At 43.4% G+C, this 20,898-nt stretch overlaps 1 protein-coding gene across 2 annotated transcripts in view; it reads right to left on the bottom strand.

Annotated features, from left to right (window-relative positions):
- Nucleotides 1-12,767: 12,767 nt before the first annotated feature.
- LOC135522484 (protein dopey-1-like) overlaps nt 12,768-20,898 on the bottom strand; it is a 34,626-nt gene continuing 26,495 nt past the window's right edge. For both annotated transcript variants that reach the window (XM_064948778.1, XM_064948779.1), the window contains exons 24-38: nt 20,643-20,777; nt 20,245-20,300; nt 19,775-19,879; nt 19,082-19,148; nt 18,564-18,708; nt 18,101-18,180; nt 17,482-17,591; nt 17,125-17,274; nt 16,953-17,014; nt 16,656-16,808; nt 16,340-16,476; nt 15,923-15,978; nt 15,374-15,538; nt 14,900-15,029; nt 12,768-13,383 (exon numbers count right to left, since the gene is read on the bottom strand). In XM_064948778.1, coding sequence (XP_064804850.1) covers nt 13,075-13,383; nt 14,900-15,029; nt 15,374-15,538; nt 15,923-15,978; nt 16,340-16,476; nt 16,656-16,808; nt 16,953-17,014; nt 17,125-17,274; nt 17,482-17,591; nt 18,101-18,180; nt 18,564-18,708; nt 19,082-19,148; nt 19,775-19,879; nt 20,245-20,300; nt 20,643-20,777 — 1,860 coding nt within the window. In that variant the 3' untranslated portion in view covers nt 12,768-13,074. The remainder of the gene's footprint in view (nt 13,384-14,899; nt 15,030-15,373; nt 15,539-15,922; nt 15,979-16,339; nt 16,477-16,655; nt 16,809-16,952; nt 17,015-17,124; nt 17,275-17,481; nt 17,592-18,100; nt 18,181-18,563; nt 18,709-19,081; nt 19,149-19,774; nt 19,880-20,244; nt 20,301-20,642; nt 20,778-20,898) is intronic.

Genomic DNA, 20,898 nt, shown 5'->3' with positions numbered 1-20,898 from the left:
TTGTTAATTTATTTATTTATTATCTCACTCCTCCCCCTGGTCTGCATCAGATGGCACGTCGTTTAAGAACCCAGTAGGCTAGTAGCAGCATCGATATAATCAGCGGGCTGCATCCCAATGGCGAGGCGTTTTCTTAAAGGGTTAAAGGGGACTACAGAAACCAACGGTGCAACTGATAGGCAGATATGCAGAGTAACCAACAGCTGATCTATCCAGTGCTGGAGAAGGGTATGGAAAGCTCCCTGACTCAACTGTATTGTGTTGTATTACAATGCTTATTATGCTTATCATATGTAATCCCCGTTGGAAGTCTGTTTGTCTTTTCCTCTGGATTCCCTGAGAAGAATGGCTTGTTCACAATTATATGTTTGCGCATCTATTGATGATGATAGAGAAACCTTCAAATATTTATATTTGAACCATTTTAGCACCATGGCACTGTCCACAAGTGCTGCCCAGTCTATGGATCTCGAACCATTTCAGCATCATGGCGCTGTCCTCAATTGATTTCCACCAAAAACACCTTCCACCAAGAAGACCAGCATCCCGGAGTCGCCTCTTCACTGTTGACATTGGGACTGGTGTTTTGCGGGTACTATTTAATGAAGCTGCCAGTTGAGGACTTGTAGGGCTTCTGTTTCTCAAACTAGATACTCTAATGTACCTGTCCTCTTGCTCAGTTGTGCACCGAGGCCTCTCACTCCTCTTTCTATTCTGGTTAGAGCCAGTTTGCGCTGTTCTGTGAAGGGAGTAGTACACAGTGTTGCACGAGATCTTCAGTTTCTTGCCAATTTCTCGCATGGAATAGCCGTCAGAACAAGAATAGACTGACGAGTTTCAGAAGTTCTTTATTTCTTGCCATTTTGAGCCTATAAACAAATCCACAAATGCTGAAGCTCCAGATAATCAACTAGTCTAAAGAAGGCCAGTTTTATTGCTTCTTTAATCAGCACAACAGTTTTCAGCTGTGCTAACATAATTGCATTTTTTTTCTAATGATCAATTAGCCTTTTAAAATTATAAACTTGGATTAGCTAACACAACGTGCCATTGGAACACAGGATTGCTGATAATGGGCCTCTGTACGCCTGTGTAGATATTCCATAAAAAATCTGCCGTTTCCAGCTACAATAGTCATTTACAACATTAACAATGTCTACACTGTATTTCTGGTCAATTTGATGTTATTTTAATGGACAAAAAAAGCATTATTTTTCAAAAACCAAGATATTTCTAAGTGACCCAAAACCTTTGAACGGTAGTGTATATATTTTTTATTGTAGGCTATAAGGACTAATAATACTAATAATAGCCTAGTTATAATTGTTTTTAGCTTAAATGTCTAGGCCTAGCCTTCTCTGGTTGCTTGTAAGATCAGGTGCAGGCCTATTATGAGATCATCTTCATGACACCACCAGGTGTCGAATTTATTCACTTGTCCATATTTTGCTTATAAGACGTTTGTAGTCTACTGTGAACTAATGTGTTTTAACAAGTGCAGCGAGATTTTGAAAAGAATGTACATTCCATGCTTTCAGAGTAGGTGGAAAGCAGGTAAAGCATGAAACCTACAGTATACAATGAGTTCCAAAGTATTGGGACAGTGAAATATTTTTTGTTGTTTTTGCTAAGTACTCCAGCACTTTGGATTTTAAATGATACAAAGACTATTAGGTTTAAGTGCAGACTGTCAGCTTTAATTTGAGGGTATTTTCATCCATATTGGGGAACAATTAAGAAATTACAGCCCTTTTTAAACATATTCCCCCAATTTTTAGAGGACCAAAAGTATTGGGACAAATTCACTTATATATGTATTAAAGTAGCCAAAAGTTTAATATTTGGTTCCATATTCCAAGCATGGAATAATTACATCAAGCTTGTGACTCAACAAACCTGTTGGATGCATTTGCTGTTTGTTTGGTTTGCGTTCCAGATTTTTGTGCCCAATAGAAATAAATGGTAAAAAATGTTTAAAAAAACAACAAAACACTGCATTCCACAGTAAGAACCTTATACTAACGGTCAAGCATGTTCTTCCTAGGATCCTGCTGTCATGACTTTCCCTCCTGGGTGAGGATCAGAGAGAGCCCTCTGTCCCACCTGTCAGGACCCGGTTACGAACCTGGGTCTCCGGAGTGAGAAACAGTCACTTAACCAACTGTGCCACGAATAGTCAGCAGAACCCAGAAGATGAGGCAGACACAGCAGTACTTAAGACGGTGTATTTAATAAAGTAAAAAAAGAGAAGTCCTTCAACACAAAAATGGTAAATCCAAAAGGTGGTAGGAATAGCACAAAAAAGCCTTAAGAGATACTCAAAAACAAAAACAGAATTCCACAAGAGCATCCACCGGAATCGACAAGAATACACAGAACACTAGGGCTGGGTGCTAACATACAAACACAGAGCACAGAACTGAGGGAAACTAAGGGTTTAAATACAATCAGGGGAAACGAGGCACAGGTGCAAATAATAATGGGGAACAAGGGAAAAAACATAAGGTCAAAAAGCACAATGGGGGCATCTAGTGACCAAAACCCGGAACAACCCTGGCCAAATCCTGACACCACCAGAGAGGGGGGGGGGTTGGCCAGTTTTATGATGATCAATAATACCTTGCAGGAATTCTCTCTCCCACTCCGCAGAAATGGAAGTTAAAAATCCCTTTGTTACAACAGAGAGATTTGGCAGTACTGTAACATCAAAAGGTTGGACATTGAAACAATATTTCTAACGTATATAATGTGGTAAATGGTTCGTGGGACTCTAAACAATAATCATGTCAAATAAGTTGTTGTTTTGTGATATCATTAAGGATTGTATAACCAAATAACAGTAACTACAAATGTATATATCCCAGTTATCAGATTTACATCTAAATGTTGTGGAACTTTTTGTGAGACAATTAAATGTGATTTTAGCCTTCTAAATGAGATAATACTGTAACATCAAAAGACTTTTGCAAAGTCAGTAACCACACCCACGTGAGCACAGACATTGTGGAAATGGTATGGAACTGCCCTCAAAGGCGAGTGCTTAAAAGGACTCGCTGAAGAATTAACATATTAGACCAGCGTGAATGACAGCGTGAGCTGAAAGGTACGAAGTGGTTAGAAACTCTGAAACTGTCAACAGAGAAGAAGAAAATCTCTACCAGATCAGACAGCGTGAAGCGGTGGCTACACGGCTAAGAAATGGTTTAAAACTAAAGACCAGCCAAAGTCCAGCACGAGCTGGATATGGCAAAATGGTTTGAAATTACAACACCAGAAAATTGTAAGACCCTCTGAAACTCTCTCTCTCTCAAAGAAGAAGAAGACGACACAGGAACATTCAGTCTGCAGCTGTTTATGCACTGTTAGCCTAGGAAACTCGACCGAAGACGAGAGACAAAGAACAATTTCCTCTCACCACTATAGGTATCTCTAGGGTATGAAGAATAAGGCCCGCTGAACATGGCGTGGTACACCTCTTGAAGATATGTTGTAACAGACACTCCGAGACCAACCTACTACAACTACATTTAAGTCATTTAGCAGACGCTCTTATCCAGAGCGACTTACAAATTGGTGAATTCACCTTCTGACATCCAGTGGAACAGCCACTTTACAATAGTGCATCTAAATCATTAAGGGGGGGGGGGGTGAGAAGGATTACTTATCCTATCCTAGGTATTCCTTGAAGAGGTGGGGTTTCAGGTGTCTCCGGAAGGTGGTGATTGACTCCGCTGTCCTGGCGTCGTGAGGGAGTTTGTTCCACCATTGGGGGGCCAGAGCAGCGAACAGTTTTGACTGGGCTGAGCGGGAACTGAACTTCCTCAGTGGTAGGGAGGCGAGCAGGCCAGAGGTGGATGAACGCAGTGCCCTTGCTTGGGTGTAGGGCCTGATCAGAGCCTGGAGGTACTGCGGTGCCGTTCCCCTCACAGCTCCGTAGGCAAGCACCATGGTCTTGTAGCGGTTGCGAGCTTCAACTGGAAGCCAGTGGAGAGAGCGGAGGAGCGGGGTGACGTGAGAGAACTTGGGAAGGTTGAACACCAGACGGGCTGCGGCGTTCTGGATGAGTTGTAGGGGTTTAATGGCACAGGCAGGGAGCCCAGCCAACAGCGAGTTGCAGTAATCCAGACGGGAGATGACAAGTGCCTGGATTAGGACCTGCGCCGCTTCCTGTGTGAGGCAGGGTCGTACTCTGCGGATGTTGTAGAGCATGAACCTACAGGAACGGGCCACCGCCATGATGTTGGTTGAGAACGACAGGGTGTTGTCCAGGATCACGCCAAGGTTCTTAGCGCTCTGGGAGGAGGACACAATGGAGTTGTCAACCGTGATGGCGAGATCATGGAACGGGCAGTCCTTCCCCGGGAGGAAGAGCAGCTCCGTCTTGCCGAGGTTCAGCTTGAGGTGGTGATCCGTCATCCACACTGATATGTCTGCCAGACATGCAGAGATGCGATTCGCCACCTGGTCATCAGAAGGGGGAAAGGAGAAGATTAATTGTGTGTCGTCTGCATAGCAATGATAGGAGAGACCATGTGAGGTTATGACAGAGCCAAGTGACTTGGTGTATAGCGAGAATAGGAGAGGGCCTAGAACAGAGCCCTGGGGGACACCAGGGGGGACACAACTACTAAGGACATGGTGACCTCTGGTGGACAATCAGAGACTTCTGATGAACTGCTCTCCATAGATGGACCGGTTGATTTTACCAGAGAGAGATGACAAAGACATACATAAATATGTACTTTGCATTTCTAAATCCCAATGAGCGGTTGTTAGGTTGCTAAATATCCACATTTACGATGAGCGTATTATTCAACTGTATGTACGATAGTTGAATTCCTTTGTCTCTCCTCCTCCCACTCTTTTGTTCCCCACCCCTTTTCATTGTGTACTAAGCCATCATATCGGGTTAGTCCACTAGGGGCTTTTCATTGCATCATGTTAGTAACCAATGTATAATCTATCCTGTGTGTGTGTTTCTTTAATTCTGTGTGATTATTTAGTTATTTAGTAAATAAATAATTAAGCCAAGTTGTGTATCGCTGATTCATCATGGAGACAAGGGTCCGTGCAGATTTGAAGTCAACGACATTCAGAATAAGACTGATGAGGTAATAATGATAATTAATGGATAATTGGTGTAACGATACATTTATATATTTAGAGTTCATTCAGGAAACGGTAACTCATTAAATAAATGTTTTCCGTGGTGCCCCAAGTTTGCTAATGAGTTAATTGCTACATGATTAATTTAATCATAATAGTTAATTGATTTGATAAAATAATCGTCATCATTATTTATTTATTTTACCCCTTTTTTCTCCCCAATTTCGTGGTATCCAATTGGTAGTAGTTATAGTATTGTCTCATCTCTGCAACTCCCGTACAGACTAGGGAGAGGCGAAGGATGAGAGCCATGCGTCCTCCGAAACACAACCCAACCAAGCCGCACTGCTTCTTGACACAATGCACATCCAACCCGGAAGCCAGCCGCACCAATGTGTCGGAGGAAACACCGTACACCTGGCGGCCGTGTCAGCGTGCACTGCACCCGGCCCGCCCGCCACAGGAGTCGCTAGTGCGTGATGAGACAAGGATATCCCTGCCGGCCAAACCCTCCCTAACCCGGACGACGCTGTGCACCACCCCATGTGCCTCCCGTTCATGGCCGGCTGCGACAGAGTCTGGACTCAAGCACAGAATCTCTAGTGACACATCTAGCACTGCGATGCAGTGCCTCAGATCACTGCGCCACTGGGGAGGCCCTAATCGTCAGCAGCGATACAAACCCTAACTATGCCATTAGTGGAATAACAGCAGAAATTGCAAAATCGCTTGCCAAATCAACCGTCGGACGCAGGCATTGTAAAGGTTCTCTCCACTTTAGCCCTTATGTATCGCCATCAGAGATTGGCATCGCTCCAGCAGTGCTCAGCAGAAGCATGAGCAAGAAATGGCTGATATGAAGGGACAGGTGGAGAGAACCAAGCAACTAATGACAAAAGCAGGAAGTGAAAACATTCTGCTAGCCGAGGAACTGCGTTTGAAAACTGAACAATTAAAAGTAATTGAAAATACTTATGACGGTGAACTAGCACAAACTCTTCCACAAAATCGTTTTCTACAGGAACAACTCGATTTAGACAAAACTAAAAGCGATGACATCTACGCTAAACTAGATAAATCTGTCAAGTTATCTATAAACAGGAGCGCGCAATTTGATAACATGCATGCAGTTTTGATGAACGTTACTCAAAGCTGTAATGGTTTTCTTCCTGGGAAGGAGAGGCGGACCAAAACGCAGCGTGGTTATTTATAAACATCTTTAATGAAAGATGAAAACGTGAAAACTCTACAAAATAAGAAACTGTGGAAAAACTGAAACAGTCCTAACTGGTGCAAAACACAGAGACAGGAACAATCACCTACCAAAATACCTAAAGAATATGGCTACCTAAATATGGTTCCCAATCAGAGACAACGATAAACACCTGCCTCTGATTGAGAACCACTCCAGGCAACCATAGACTTACCTAGAAAACTCAACTGAACACAACCCCATAGACTACAAAACCCCTAGACAAAACAAGACACATAAATCACCCATGTCACACCCTGGCCTAACCAACATAATAAAGAAAACACAGAATACTAAGGCCATGGCGTGACAGAAGCAATAATGTTCTAGTCCAAATGCTGCAAACCTAAGACGATCTGTTAATGAACACAATGACTAAGTTGGATGACAAATCAGCAGAACTAATTGAAGTCACTGACCAAATGAATGACGAGAGAACTCAGGTGATGAAGATGGAAATATTGATTTTTAAGCAAGCGGAGGAGATCTCATCACTGAATCTCTCACTGCGTACTCAAGACCTCTACCTGCAAACTCGTCAAAACCTTCTGCAACTTTGACCCATTCCAGGTCAGCCAAACGACACAGACATTCCTAGCAGACATAGAGGACGCTTTGGATGAGAGGCTTTGCCTAGGATGATAGGCGTTATCTGATGAAGCGAACGTCGAATAGACACGTGACGAGGTTCAGTCATTTACAACAGCAACATGTGCAAAACAACTATGCTAAACTTGCCACAGCTTTGAAATTGAAATTCTGTGGTTCCGCATCTCGCAAACACGACAGCTCACTGGCTAACACTGTCAAACAAGCTCAGAATGAACACCCACAAGCTTACTTTGGTCTACTCACTGAAACAGGAATGGAAGAGCAGTTACCATTCAAACAAATGTTTCTGTCGAACATGTTTCCAACCTTCATTACCTACTTGGGCCCTACAGTCCACGTTGGCATGCCTATCTTACAACTCAGAGAGCTTGCCAGGACAGCTTTTGAGGCATCATCAATAGCACGCAACCCTAAGAGCCTTGACATCTTGGTTTTGAAGTTTGACCAGGGGCACTCACTCGAGTTAGAGGGTGCATTATCAGGTATTGGAGCATTGAGAGATGACCCACAACAACAGTATCTACCACAAAACTACGATACCAATACCCACAGTTCGAAATAACTGCAAAGTACGTCGTCATTGAAATGACTACAGCTACAATCGACCTGATCGCTATGTTTCTGCACCCCAACTCACACAGTGTCAGAGAACAAGAGTAACAACGAGTTCAAGGATGATCAAAACGTAGACCAATGTTCTCTAGAAGTTCTACTACGTGAATAACTAAAGCGAGGACAAATAGAGAAAAGGGAAAAAATTAAGTCACTAGGACTAGACGTGGAATTGACGAACACCAGGTCTGCAGGAATTAACACCCTTAGCAAGGACGTTAAAAATCTAATTTCTCCCGTTCTCACTCGAGAACCTATCGAGGGTCCGCTCGACCAAGAAGCAAGCCCACAGGCTTTGTCTATAGACTCTGATACAAAAGTTGTGAAGAAAAAGGTCAAAAGCTTCACAAAAGCCTTCACTTTGCCTTCACTTTGTGGGGAATATGTCCACTAAACGCAACTCCAAACAGGCCATACCTGGAAACAGTCCTGCAGGACTGCTTAACCTCTCATGTGGTAATTGATTCGGGCTCAACAATATCGCTCATCTCTCAAACTGTGTTCAGTGATCTCAAAAGGGCTTTGAAGCCAACTAAATGTTGGTTAAAAAGGGAACAATCCGACACTACACTTTAAGGTTTCACTCAGACTACCTCACCTCTCACATTGAGACTCATGCTGAAACTACACTTCCAGGAAGTATCGCCTGTTCACCTTGTGTATGTTGCCAGCCTCGAATCTGAACCCCTGCTCCTCGGAGCAGACTTGGTGGATCGCTTACTCCCACTAATGGATTGGATAACCATTCACGTATGGTCACAGGTCACAGTGCTTTCCGCACTGACCACACTGTATTCCACTAAAGCTAGCTGCAATGCAATCATCCACAAGGGGTAACTATCGACAGCACACCGGGAGATTTGGTTGAAAGGTTACAGCCAATCTAATAACAATGCGGCCGCTGACAAAACGTACATAGGGTTCGATCTTTTTGCTTGTGCCAACACCAACCGCTGGTGGGGGGGGGGGGTCCCGAGACACAAAGGGGGGAAATACTAGCCCAGATCCATGATGATCCTCATCGAGGCCAGTGAGGGGGTTGAGACTACGTGCAACACTGTACGAGGCCGCCAAAGCAGGAAACAAATATATTTGTAAACTTCCCAATAAGAACAGAGAGCGGACAACCCTCAATGTGGATAACGTGAGAACAAATCTGAGCTATCACAGCAACTAGTAAAATGCTCTACTCATGTGTTCCAGTAGGACAACATTTCAGAATAAATCGGTAGGATAACTGGTCCCCTTGAGTACCAGTACCAATGCCAGCACAGTCAGTCCAGCCATAATCAGTAAGAAGGTTAGAGACCTCACAAGTCAAATTGCTAACATTGACAGAGGAGTTAGTGGTCACTCAGATTGCAACACATGTAAGGGAATCTCCAGAACACTCTTTTGATGGTTAACACACATGCCACTAATACATACAACTGTCCATTCAGGAGGAAAGTTATTAGAAGTCATGAACCATGATCACACCATGTATGACTTTACTAACGTCGTGAGGGTAGCTCCTCTGTGGATAACATAGATATGAAATAGACGCCTTCATACCTATCACCACTACAATGGTGTAAGACACATTCATGTGTAGTAAAACTACTACAGGTCCCCTTAACATAGGTCGACATCAATTCTTACTGACCTCCAGGCATTGACATGAAAATGATCTGATGACGTCAGACTCATTCTAAACAGGTTGCAGCCTGTCAGGATAATTGGTTTTCTTTCCCTTGGCATGTGTGATTATGTAAGCATAAACGCACACGTACAATGGAACATTTAATGAGGATTTATGCTCGGATAACTTAAGGGTTCGAGCAAAATACCAGCCTCAGTAAAGTTGAAAATGTACTGGAGGCCTTTGACTCTACAGCTACAGTACCCACCAGTTTCACCACAGAGGTCCATCCTGTAGACTGCACGAAGCTGGTGCCTTACAGCTGTAGATGTATCATGTAGTTATCAACTTAGGATAGTGCCCGAAGCAACACACCGCTAATTAGGAACGCCCGAGATATGACATTAGAGACAATGCCATGGTCATTTTGCAAAGACCTTGGACGTATATAGAATACAGTCCAATTTGAGGATTAAGGTATGATAACTATATTTTGTATATATTTTGTTTGTGCTTATATTAGTTTTCGCTTCATTTTCTGTAACACTTTTGGAAGTGATAGTCATAAACAAGTCCCCCATACAACCATCAGTTAGTGCCACAACACCATTCATTTCTGTAGAAATGTGATTATATTTTTTGTAAGTGTGTGTGCATTGTTAACATCTGCCCAGATCTACCAGCCTGAACGACCAGACGACGGGTCCGGAACGACGACCCCTATATCCGGATATCTGCTGCTCATTCTGGTGGTGGACTGCTCCGTTGGCAGAATGCCTACCAGGGTAAACCACCAGAGGGGGACCGCAACGGCAATCAACAAACAGGACATCCCCTGGTCATTCTTGTGGTGCTTTCAGAAAGCCTACCCGGGTCAACCACCAGAGGGGTACCACAACAATTATCCACAACCATGACATCCAGTGGTCATTGTTATGTTGGTTTGCAACTTGCAGGACAATCACAATATTCAACCTACCAAAGGGGGGGTGTCATGACTTTCCCTCCAGGGTGAGGATCAGAGAGAGTTCCCTCTCCCACCAGAGAGGAAGGGGGGAGTTGGCCAGTTTTATAACGGTCATAAATACCTTGCAGGAACTCCCTCCCACTCTGCAGAAATGGAAGTTAAAAATCCCTTTGTTACAACAGAGATATTTGTCAGTACTGTAACATCAAAAGGTTGGACATAGAAATATTATTTCTAACAAATTGTGGTAAATGGTTTGTGGGGCTCTAAACAATAATCATGTAAAATAAGTTGTTATTTTGTGATATCATTAAGGACAGTATAACCAAATAACGGTAACTCTACAAATGTATACGTCCCAGTTATCAGATTTACATCTAAATGCTGTGAAACTTAAATGATTAAATATGAAACTATTTGTGAGAAGATGAAATGTGATTTTAGCCTTCTAAATGAGCTGATACTGTAACATCAAAATACTTTTGCCAAGTCAGTAACCACGCTAACGTGAGCACAGACATTGTGGCAATGGGATGGAACCGCCCTCCAAGGCGAGTGCTTAAAAGGGCTTGCTGAAGAATTAACATATTAGACCAGCGTGAATGACAGTGTGAGCTGAAAGGTACAAAACAGAGAAAAAGAACATCTCTACCAGACCAGACAGCGTGAAGCGGTGACTACATGGCTGAGAAATGGTTAATCGCATTAATGGTACCACCGTCACAACACTGCGTTTCTAGGGAGTTTTTCCTTGCCACAGTGCTTCTACATCGGCATTGCTTGCTGTTTGGGGTTTTAGGCTGGGTTTCTGTATAGCACTTTGTGACATCGGCTGATGTAAAAAGGGCTTAATGAATACATTTGCTTGATTGATTGAAGCATGGTGGTTGTATCATCATGCTGCAGGGATGTTTTTCAGTGGCAGGGACTGGGAGACTAGTCAGGATCGAGGCAAAGATGAATAGAGAAAAGTACAGAGATCCTTGATGAAAACCTGCTTCAGAGCAATCAGGACCTCAGACTGGGGTGAAGGTTCAGCTTCCAACAGGACAATGACCATAAGCACACATCCAAGACAATGCAGGAGTGGCTTCAGGACAAGTCTCTGAATGTCCTTGAGTGGCCCAGCCAGAGCCCGGACTTGAAGGAAGAAACTCCCCGAATACAGGTGTGCCAAGCTTGCAGCGTCATTTCCAAGAAGACTCGAGCCTGTAATCGCTGCCAAAAGTGATTTAACAAAGTACTGAGTAAAGGGTCTGAATAGTTCAAAAAATGTGATATTTCAGTTATCTTTAATAAATTAGCACAAAAAAATGAAAAACAGTTTTTGCTTTGTCATTATGGGGTATTGTGTGTAGATTGATGAGGGGAAAAAACAATTTGATCAATTTTAAAATAAGGCTGTAACCTAACAAAAACGTGGAAAAAGTGAAGGGGTCTGAATACTTTTCAAAGTCACTGTGTGTATATATATATATATATATATATATAAGAACAGCTAGGCCTCTGAGGCAGCACAGGACCAGGCTAAGATTGTCCACGAGGATGACTACTGCATTTGTAAGTCCATACATTAAGACCCTTTTAGTATATGGTCATGTTTAACTGTGTACATAAAATGAAACAAATCCTTACAATATATTCTGCCAATCAAGAATGTTTCGGCCTTCAATGTACTTCCAATGCCTCAACATGGACAGTCATTACAGTAAATCTTAATGTTGGGAGGAAAATGTTTGACAGACACAAACTCATGTTCATGTCAACCCTCTCTCCTGCCTAGCACCGTACGTACATATTGCCAGAAAATCCACCTCAACCACAGGAGAAACCATGCAAGCGCTCCCTCTTTGTGAGCATGTTTTCATGCCTGAGGAAGACTTCCAAAAAAATCCTCCTGCTGCAGGACCTTGTAGAGGAATGTATTAGTCTTATTATACTAATGTTATTGTAGCTTATCTAATATCACATTTCAGAAAGTGGTGGATGTAACTGGCCAAAATGTGGCAACATTCTAGTTATTCATTCTATTAGTCATGAAGCCAAAATAAGCACAAATTACAGCTTCTGTCCCCAACCCTATATATGAAATTATACATAAAAATGGCACAAATCAATCACACTATTTATGTACAATATGAGAGAGAACATGTTAAAGGCCCAGTGCAGTAAAAAATGATTTTCCTGTGTTTTATGTGTTTCCACACTTTCAGCGTGACAGCGGTTTGAAAAGACTGAAATTTCAGCTGGTGGGGTAAAGTTTTGGCCTGCCTGGTGAATAGACCAATAAGAAAGAGAGTTCCAAACCTCTCTGCAAATAACAGCTAGCTTTCAGTTTCTCTCTCCACTCAGACGACTTCCAGACAGTCCTAGCAAAAATCTTGCTTGAGAAATTGCTCTTTACCAAGAAGTTATTCTTTTTTGACAATTTTAATTGAAAACAATCACAGTAAGGTACTTAATTGCTAAACAGAAATGTGATATTGAGATAAAAACAGCTGCACTGGACCTTTAAGAGCTTTCCACTATGATGCTTGAAACATTTCAAATAACATGTCTGTCCATGGTGATGGTGAGACCAAGACACACAGGGCATGTGGATCTCATGATGCCTTTAATTCAGTAAGTCACAACAATATAGAATTGCACAGCATCTTCACATTGTCCCAGAGGGCATACACAAACTGCTAAAGACAGTCTTCACAGCTGCCCTGTATATACAAATAATTAAAAGCCTTTGAAAAGTAAAATACAGTCATAAATACAAAAAGAGAAAAAAAATGTACAAACTTCATTCATTTTTAGTTCCCATGGTTTATGTCCCTAATATGTTCCATTATATACAAGATTAGTTTTATTAATATATATCGCTTCGGAAAATACATTTCCCTCTGTCCCTCATATTCACGTCTTGATAAGGCCCTCTAGAAAGTCTTTCTCCACCATCTCCTCAATGTTCTGCCGTGCCCGGCTCCAGAACACTTTCTGGCTCTCCAGCTTGCCCTCCTTGTTGGGGAAGGAGTTGCCAGAGTGGCTAGGGGCGGTGGTGTGGGTGGGGCCATTGCGGCTGCTGGCCTTACTGTTGAACACCTGACTGAGCAGGTTGAAGAAGGGGAGGAGCTGCTCCATGCTGCGGATCATGTAGAGTGTCAGGGTGAGGTGGCCCCGTTCCCAGGACAGAGTACGCAGGGAACAGTCCTCCTCTGGGTTCTTCTATGGACGAATGGATGGAAACAGACGACAGCAGAATGAGCAAAAAGTTGTGACTTTATATAGCTATGAATATATTATATTTACACTACAGTTCAAAAGTTTGGGGTCACTTAGAAATGTCCTTGATTTTGAAAGAAAATCACATTTTTTTGGTCCATTAAAATATCAAATTGATCAGAAATACAGTGTAGACATTGTTAATGTTGTAAATCACTATTGTAGCTAGAAACGAAAAGGACAGCATCCCAGAGTCGCCTCTTCACTGTTGACGTTGAGACTGGTGTTTTGTGGGTACTATTTAATGAAGCTGCCATTTGAGGACTTGTGAGGCGTCTGTTTCTCTAACTAGACACTTTAATGTACTTGTCCTCTTGGTCAGTTGTGCAGCGGGGCCTCCAACTCCTCTTTCTATTCTGGTTAAAGCCAGTTTGTGCTGTTATGTGAAGGGAGTAGTCCACTGCGTTGCACGTGATCTTCAGTTTCTTGCCAATTTCTCACATGGAATAGCCTTCATTTCTCAGAACAAGAATAGATTGATGAGTTTCAGAAGAAAGTTCTTTATTTCTTGGATTTTTAGAGCCTGTAATTGAATCCACAAATGCTGATGCTCCAGATACTCAACTAGTCTAAAGAAGGCCAGTTTTATTGCTTCTTTAAATCAGGACAACAGTTTTTAGCTGTGCTAACATAATTGCCAAAGGTTTTTCTAATGATCAATTAGATTTTGAATTTAAAAAAAACTTGGATTAGCTAACACAATGTACCATTGGAACACAGGAGTGATGGTTGCTGATAATGGGCCTCTGCACGCCTTTGTACTGTAGATATTTGTATTTTATTTTTAAATCTGCGGTTTCCAGCTACAATAGTCAAATACAAATCACTAACAATGTCTACACTGTATTTCTGATCAATTTGATGTTATTTTAAAATGGGACTTTTTTGTGTGATTTTCTTAAAAAAAACAAGGACATTTCTAAGTGACCCCAAACTTTTGAATGGTAGTGTATGTGCTTTGTTGGTGTGCCATTATCTGACTGGATTGTCTGCCAGAATTTTTCTAACATATTCATTTTTTTAAATATATTTTTTTTACACAAATTAAGTACAAAACCTGCTGGAACACTGTTCAGGCTACAGCTGACATTTACATTTCTTGTCACGTGGGGAAAGCGCTCTGATTGGCTCAAGGGTGTGAAGCTATTCCTGACACTCCTCCAAGATTCTACATGTTGAATCGTGAACGACTGCCATCACTCTCGACCACCTGGCAGGTGGCTCCTGGAACACACCGTGTGGACAGCAGCTAATGTTCGCCCACTGATAGCCTTCAGAAAAGATTTTCAGCCTGCTGTGTCCAGGCTCTTACACTACTGGCCTTAGGGGTACAGTAAGTTGTCCCAAATGTTAGTAATAGCTCAAGTTACCATGGTCATTGGGATTGGTCACTTTTACTAATGTGGGTCTTTGTCCAGCCTTGCATTACGTTGCTCTGAAGGTAGACCAGAGCAGTTACCTTGGCTCGTTTCCTCAGCAGCTTGGCTAGTCGGACAACATAGGGTTTGAACTCTCGCTGGTGGGTCCCCTGTCGTCTCACCTCCAGGCCCGAGTCATCAGATGCCTCGGGGATAAAGGCCCAGCGGTACCTGGGTAAAAACAGCCAACGCCCAAACATTACACACACATAAACCTTTTCACACATCTGAGCAAAAAAACACAATTTATGAGGGAAAGGACAAAGTGACAGGAATATATATATGAGCCATCACTGAATGATTTCGTTCAGTATGATAGTGCGAAAAGGCTTGAGGACCTCATTGGGTAAAAGTGTTGCAACATACTTTAATGCGTTGTGAAATGCAATCTATGTGCTTGAACCTTTTATACCTTCCAAAAAATATAAATGAAACAGTACAGTGTGCACTACAGTCTTCAGATAAATGTACTGCATGGGAGTGTATGAACCCAGGCAGGAGTAGTGGGTACACACATCTGGAACTGGGGCAGGCTCTCTGAGGGCAGTGCCAGGGCCAGGTCCAGCAGTTTGCAGGCAGACAGGTAGAGGTTGAGCCAGCGCTGGCTGTTGTAGGAGGTGGAGAAACCGTTCCCTCCAGAGTAGGTGGTCTCCAAGCCAGCCACCGATGGACCTGACGTCCTACAGGTCAAACCCAGATGGAAACATGACCAATGCATACACACAGCATAGACTCAAGACAGTACGGACCCGTTTCCTGAACACAGATGAAACCTAGCCCTGGACTCCATTGAACATGAGAATCTCCATTGAACATGCTTTTACATTTCAGGTCTATTCTTAATCTGTGTCCAGGAAACCAGCCCTACAAAGTCACCCAGGTTGAAGATACACATTGGTAGTGGATGTTTCCCCCACCATACAATCTAAATCGCGTTGAGCACCTGAAAACTCGATAAATCCAATCCATCATCATCAACTCACATTTATATGGCAGGAAAAACACACACTCTCATTGTCATGTATTAATCAATGTCCACTCCCATTTGGTGGACTGACAGTTACCTTGACATGTCCTCGTCTGCAGTGAGCTCCTGCTCCATGAGTAAAAAGACCTGAACCTGAGAGGGAGGAAACACATAGTTAAGTAAATAGGAGAAGGATTATATATAACAATCTATTATCTTGGTCGACGATCTATAGTACAGTAGTTTGAGACAAAGGGGATGACAACCACAACTCGGCAATCGAAAAGTATTGCAAGAATAACAGTGGAGCTTACTTATCCAATCAAGACACTCAATACTTGATTTAAAAAGCCTACATTATCTTGGTAATTCTATCAAAATATTTATAAACAGCAGGCGTAGGCCTTCATCCGGCTGTTCATCGGCAGTTGTCGCTTGTGTGTGTGTGTGTATGAGACTAAGTGCGTACATTTTTTTGTGGTGTATGTTTGTAGCGTGCTCTTGTGTCTCTCACCAGTTCAGTGATCATGGTGGGCCACAGTGAGGTGAGGTGTTGAGGAGACATGCGCAGCAGTAGAACTCTGAAGAACAGGAACACCTGGGCATGGAGGATGGGCACCTGGGGCAGACGCAGACTCTCCACCAGCCGCTCTGATAGGGGAAACACACACACTCATAAGTCAATACTCCATCGCTGTGTGTGTGTGTGTGTGTAAATATTTGAAAACAGAAGGATGTGTGTGTTTATTTCTTAGAGGTGTGTGTTGGTAAGCAGGGGTATGCGTTTGTGTGCATGCCTGTCTGTATGCTGTCTGCATGTGCGCGTTTACCCTGTATGTCAGGTAGGTATTTCTGGTACTGGTCCACCTCGCTGCTGTAGATGGTGAAGGCCAGGCGTTTGAGCAGCATTGCTCTCTGCTCCAGCTCTGCGTCTCGGTTAGAGAACAGATTCAGAGAGCTGCTCTGAGCCACCGCCACACGAGCTGCAGACACACGCACGTTAACTACTCTACTATAACAGTTCCAATATAATATCTACCTGTAGAGCTCAAATACAACTATACACAGAAATTATATACACACAGAAATGCTCATTTAGAAGAATCAGGATACTCAATTATACTTACTCATAAGATCTCTAAACGTGGTCTTGTCGTGGGTCATAAGATGGTCAATGATGGCTCTCCAACTGGAAAATACAGGAGAGGACTTCAGATAGAATCCTATTATATGAAGCACATAACAAAACTACACGATCCCCGTTCCCCTCCCCCACACACTCAACAATGCTCAACTCACTGGCTGACACAGGACGAATCCATCTGGAAAAAGGTGTGGTCCATGAAAAGGTCGAAGGCTTCTTTCTTCCAGGCCCGCCGGGTGTACTGGTACCCACTCAGGCTGCTCAGCAGCTGGATACACGCCCGGTAGCTGGGGGCGTTGTGGGCACTGCCAGGGAAGAGGCCACAGAGACACACTGCACATTAGAGATAGGACCCAGATATGACCTGACCAGGAAATACTAGGCCATAGTTATACAGCTTGGGAGTGTCTCCTTGGCAGATCCCATGGCATGTTATTTCGTGTTAACTGAGGACCTGGGTGTGCTCTAGGCTCTAGTGAAGGAGTGTAGTGTATTGGCTGGTCCATCCTTACCTGTGGTTGCGGAGGTAGGGCACGACATAGTGCATAATGTTCACCAGTAGAGGAATCACCCTCTCCTTCTCGTCACTGTAGAACACCATGTCTAGGAGATGGGCCAGCACCTGACAACACACAATCACTACTCTCAATACTCTGCACTGTTCAGATAGGATACAAGGCAACAGCGTACTACACTAAAAAGTCATAAGACTTAGCACATTGCAATATTGCTTTAAAAGATACATCCTTGCACTACAGCAGACATCAACCGACGAATAACCACCAATGCACTGCAATGAGTAAACGGGTCACATGAGAGTGACATAAGCCTAAACAACGGGAAGAGAGGGAGGTCTGTTTATAACACTAAAGCAAGAGAGGCACACTTAGAGCCTCCAGTTTATATCTGGCTTCAGCAGCAAGTGTTCAGGGAAGAATGTATTGCTTTGCTAATAATGATTGAGGTTGGGCCTGGGGGAGGGAGAGCTGATCGTAAATCAGCTGAGTGAGAGTAGACTGTGTGTGGGTCCTAATAGCAGAAACAAGGCTGTTGGTAGCCGCGAGTGGAGAGGATGCACAGACGGACGGACACAGACCGACAGACGGCCAGACAGTGCGCTGGGTGTTTTACCTCCGCTAGCAGTGTGAGGGCGTGAACGCTGTACACAGATGGAGTAAAGCTGGACGCCTCCATCACTGTGAGCATTAGATCTGAAACACACACACCATTAGTGACAGATCATACCCAGTACACACACATGCAGACACATGCTGTTCGTGTGCACGATCAAATATCCACACTAACATAATGTACCCCTTTGAATGCATTCCCAATACATTGGGTCATTCTAAGTGGTATGATAGTGTGGATATTGAAAACACAGCCATACATTCAGTCACACAAGAAACACCTCTAATCTGCACATTCCCAATTAAGGTTGTGTTCATTAGGGACCAAACGGAAGAAAACGGACTGAAACAGGGAGGGACTACCCTGGACTTAAGTGCAAAAGAATCCAGTGCCCCAATGAACACGGAGCTGACGTATTGTACACAAGTAGCACAGACAGCCAGGGTCCTCTCATCACTCCTACCCTCTACGTCTTGCTCCAGACTAGTCCCGTCCACCATGATCTGTGGTGAGGCCTTGACCTCCAGGTTCCTCCTCAGCCAGGTGGTCTGCTCCAGAGAGGAGCCTGCGATGGTGCCGATGGCCTCCACCACCTTGTGGGTCACATCCTGCACACACACACACACACACATACACGGTGAATAATCTTACTGGCTTCATTACAATAACCATACTACCATACCACTTCAATAAAATGCATGCCCAATACACTGCTTCAATCTAATCGGTATGCTGGGGTAAATAATGGAACGGATCTCTTGAATTTGATTTATTTGGGTAAAAACATATTCAGCAATAGGTACATTGTATTCCCAGGGGACAGCACTTAAAAGTATTACTCAAAACACTTGAATACAAAGTGGTCCTCGATGGGGCTTTTACCTCGATTAATATGATCTTATCTAGAAGATGAGAATTGTGAATTATGTCATCTTAAAAACAGAAGAATAGTGAATCCTTTTGCATGGGACTGAGGCTTACCTGCAGCTCCCGCTGGTCCTTTTTGCTCTCTAGGTTTGGGTTCTTGAGGATGAACTCATTCAGAACTCTGGGGAAGAGACCGATGGATAGGTTAGTCTGGTGGCTGCGTATGTAAAGGGTACATAAAGGGAAGAGAGTGATGGTGTAAGTGAGAGAGGGCAGTGTCTCAGAGAGTGTTGTAAAGCGCAGTTATACCAAAAACTACAAAGTAGTAAGGAATCGCAGAGCTCTCCTCCTTTGTGGGTGTAGCCTCCAAGTAACAGGCTCACAACATCACGTTGAATATTGGCATATACAGCACAGAGCCAAAGCTAGCTTGCAAGACTCTCCCTCCTCCGACTTGATTATTAGCTAATTATAAACTGTGTGGGTCGAGCCCTGAATGCTGACTGGCTGACAGCTGTGGTATATCAGCTGCTCTAATTACTTTGGTAAGCAGTTTATAATATCAATAAGGCACCTGGGGGTTTGTGGTATATGGCCAATATACCACAGCTAAGGGGTGTGTCCAGGCACTCCACGTTGTGCACAAGAACAGCTCTTAGCCGCGGTATATTGGCCATATACCCCACCTCTTCGGGCCTTATTGCTTAAATGTATATTTAACTAGGCAAGTCAGTTAAAAGAACAAATTCTTATTTACAATGACTGCCTACCCAGGCTGTCTGTCTGTGTCTGTGTGTGTGGTCTAACCCCAGTATGAGGAACTGTCCAGGAGCAGGCAGCCCCAGCTGTATAGAGTCCTTCAGCAGTGCCAGCAGAGACGGCCAACTGTCCACCAGACTGGACACAGGGATCCTACATAGACAGACAAGAAGGATACAGTCACAAACAATGTTCTAATGATGGGTCAAGTACTCATTTAAGTAAGACACATGTATAGACAGTTTAGTAACAATAATAGTAATGCTACAGAACTCAAGGAAGTGGACAAACAAAATTCAGGGGTTTCAACAGAATAGAACTCGATTTTATTCTACATGCTCAACACACTTGACATAACAAAAATGTCAAACTAAACATGACATCACATGAACTAAACTACCAAAGTTGGAAAACTCAGATGGTACACGTCTTCCAGGCATGGATCATCTTAGGATCACATATATTTGCTACTTATGCTTAACACACTTGACAGACAGGTGGAGGTCTGTTGGTCTCACCTCTGAACGTAGGCATAGAAGAACTGCAGCATGCACACCTCCAGAGACAGATGCTTCTACGGCGAGACGGTGAGAAAGAGGGAAGACGAGTGAGAGAGGGTTGAGGAAGAGGTAACACTGGACAGAATTACATTTAATTAGAAAATAATGAGGCCGTGGCAGGGAAGCTGCCAATTTACTTTGATATACTGTAACAATAAGATGGCATCTGTCCAATGTAATAGTAACAGAGGACCTGCATTAGGGTGAATTAGGACTAATGGAAGCAGGAGGCTAGGAGTCGTGCAGCTTTAAATATAGTCATAAACTGTAAGGTTAGAGTAGCACAGTGTGATCTAAGCGTATGTATTGGGAAACTAATTTATTTATTTTAATGGTAAAACAGAGCATGCACCAACCTTATCTTTGGCGATGGCTGGCGGCTGCTTCAGGACCTCTTTAACCGTCTGCATCACGGTCTCAGTACGCATGGCGCTGACTGACCGCACCAGCTCCACCAACAACAACTGCTCCTCACTGGCAGTGGGGATCACCTACACACACACGTGCGCGAACATGGACACAGGCAGGGTAAGCGACCTCTGCGCACCGCCATTAACCACACTAATAACACAAAATGTACGTGTTTAGTAAGGGTTTCTGCCATGTTGATTT

The sequence above is a fragment of the Oncorhynchus masou genome, chromosome 30 (genome assembly GCF_036934945.1).
Source record: "Oncorhynchus masou masou isolate Uvic2021 chromosome 30, UVic_Omas_1.1, whole genome shotgun sequence".
NCBI lineage: Eukaryota > Metazoa > Chordata > Actinopteri > Salmoniformes > Salmonidae > Oncorhynchus > Oncorhynchus masou.
The sequence above is the reverse complement of the archived record's forward strand: the minus strand, read 5'-3'. Positions and strand labels throughout refer to the sequence as shown.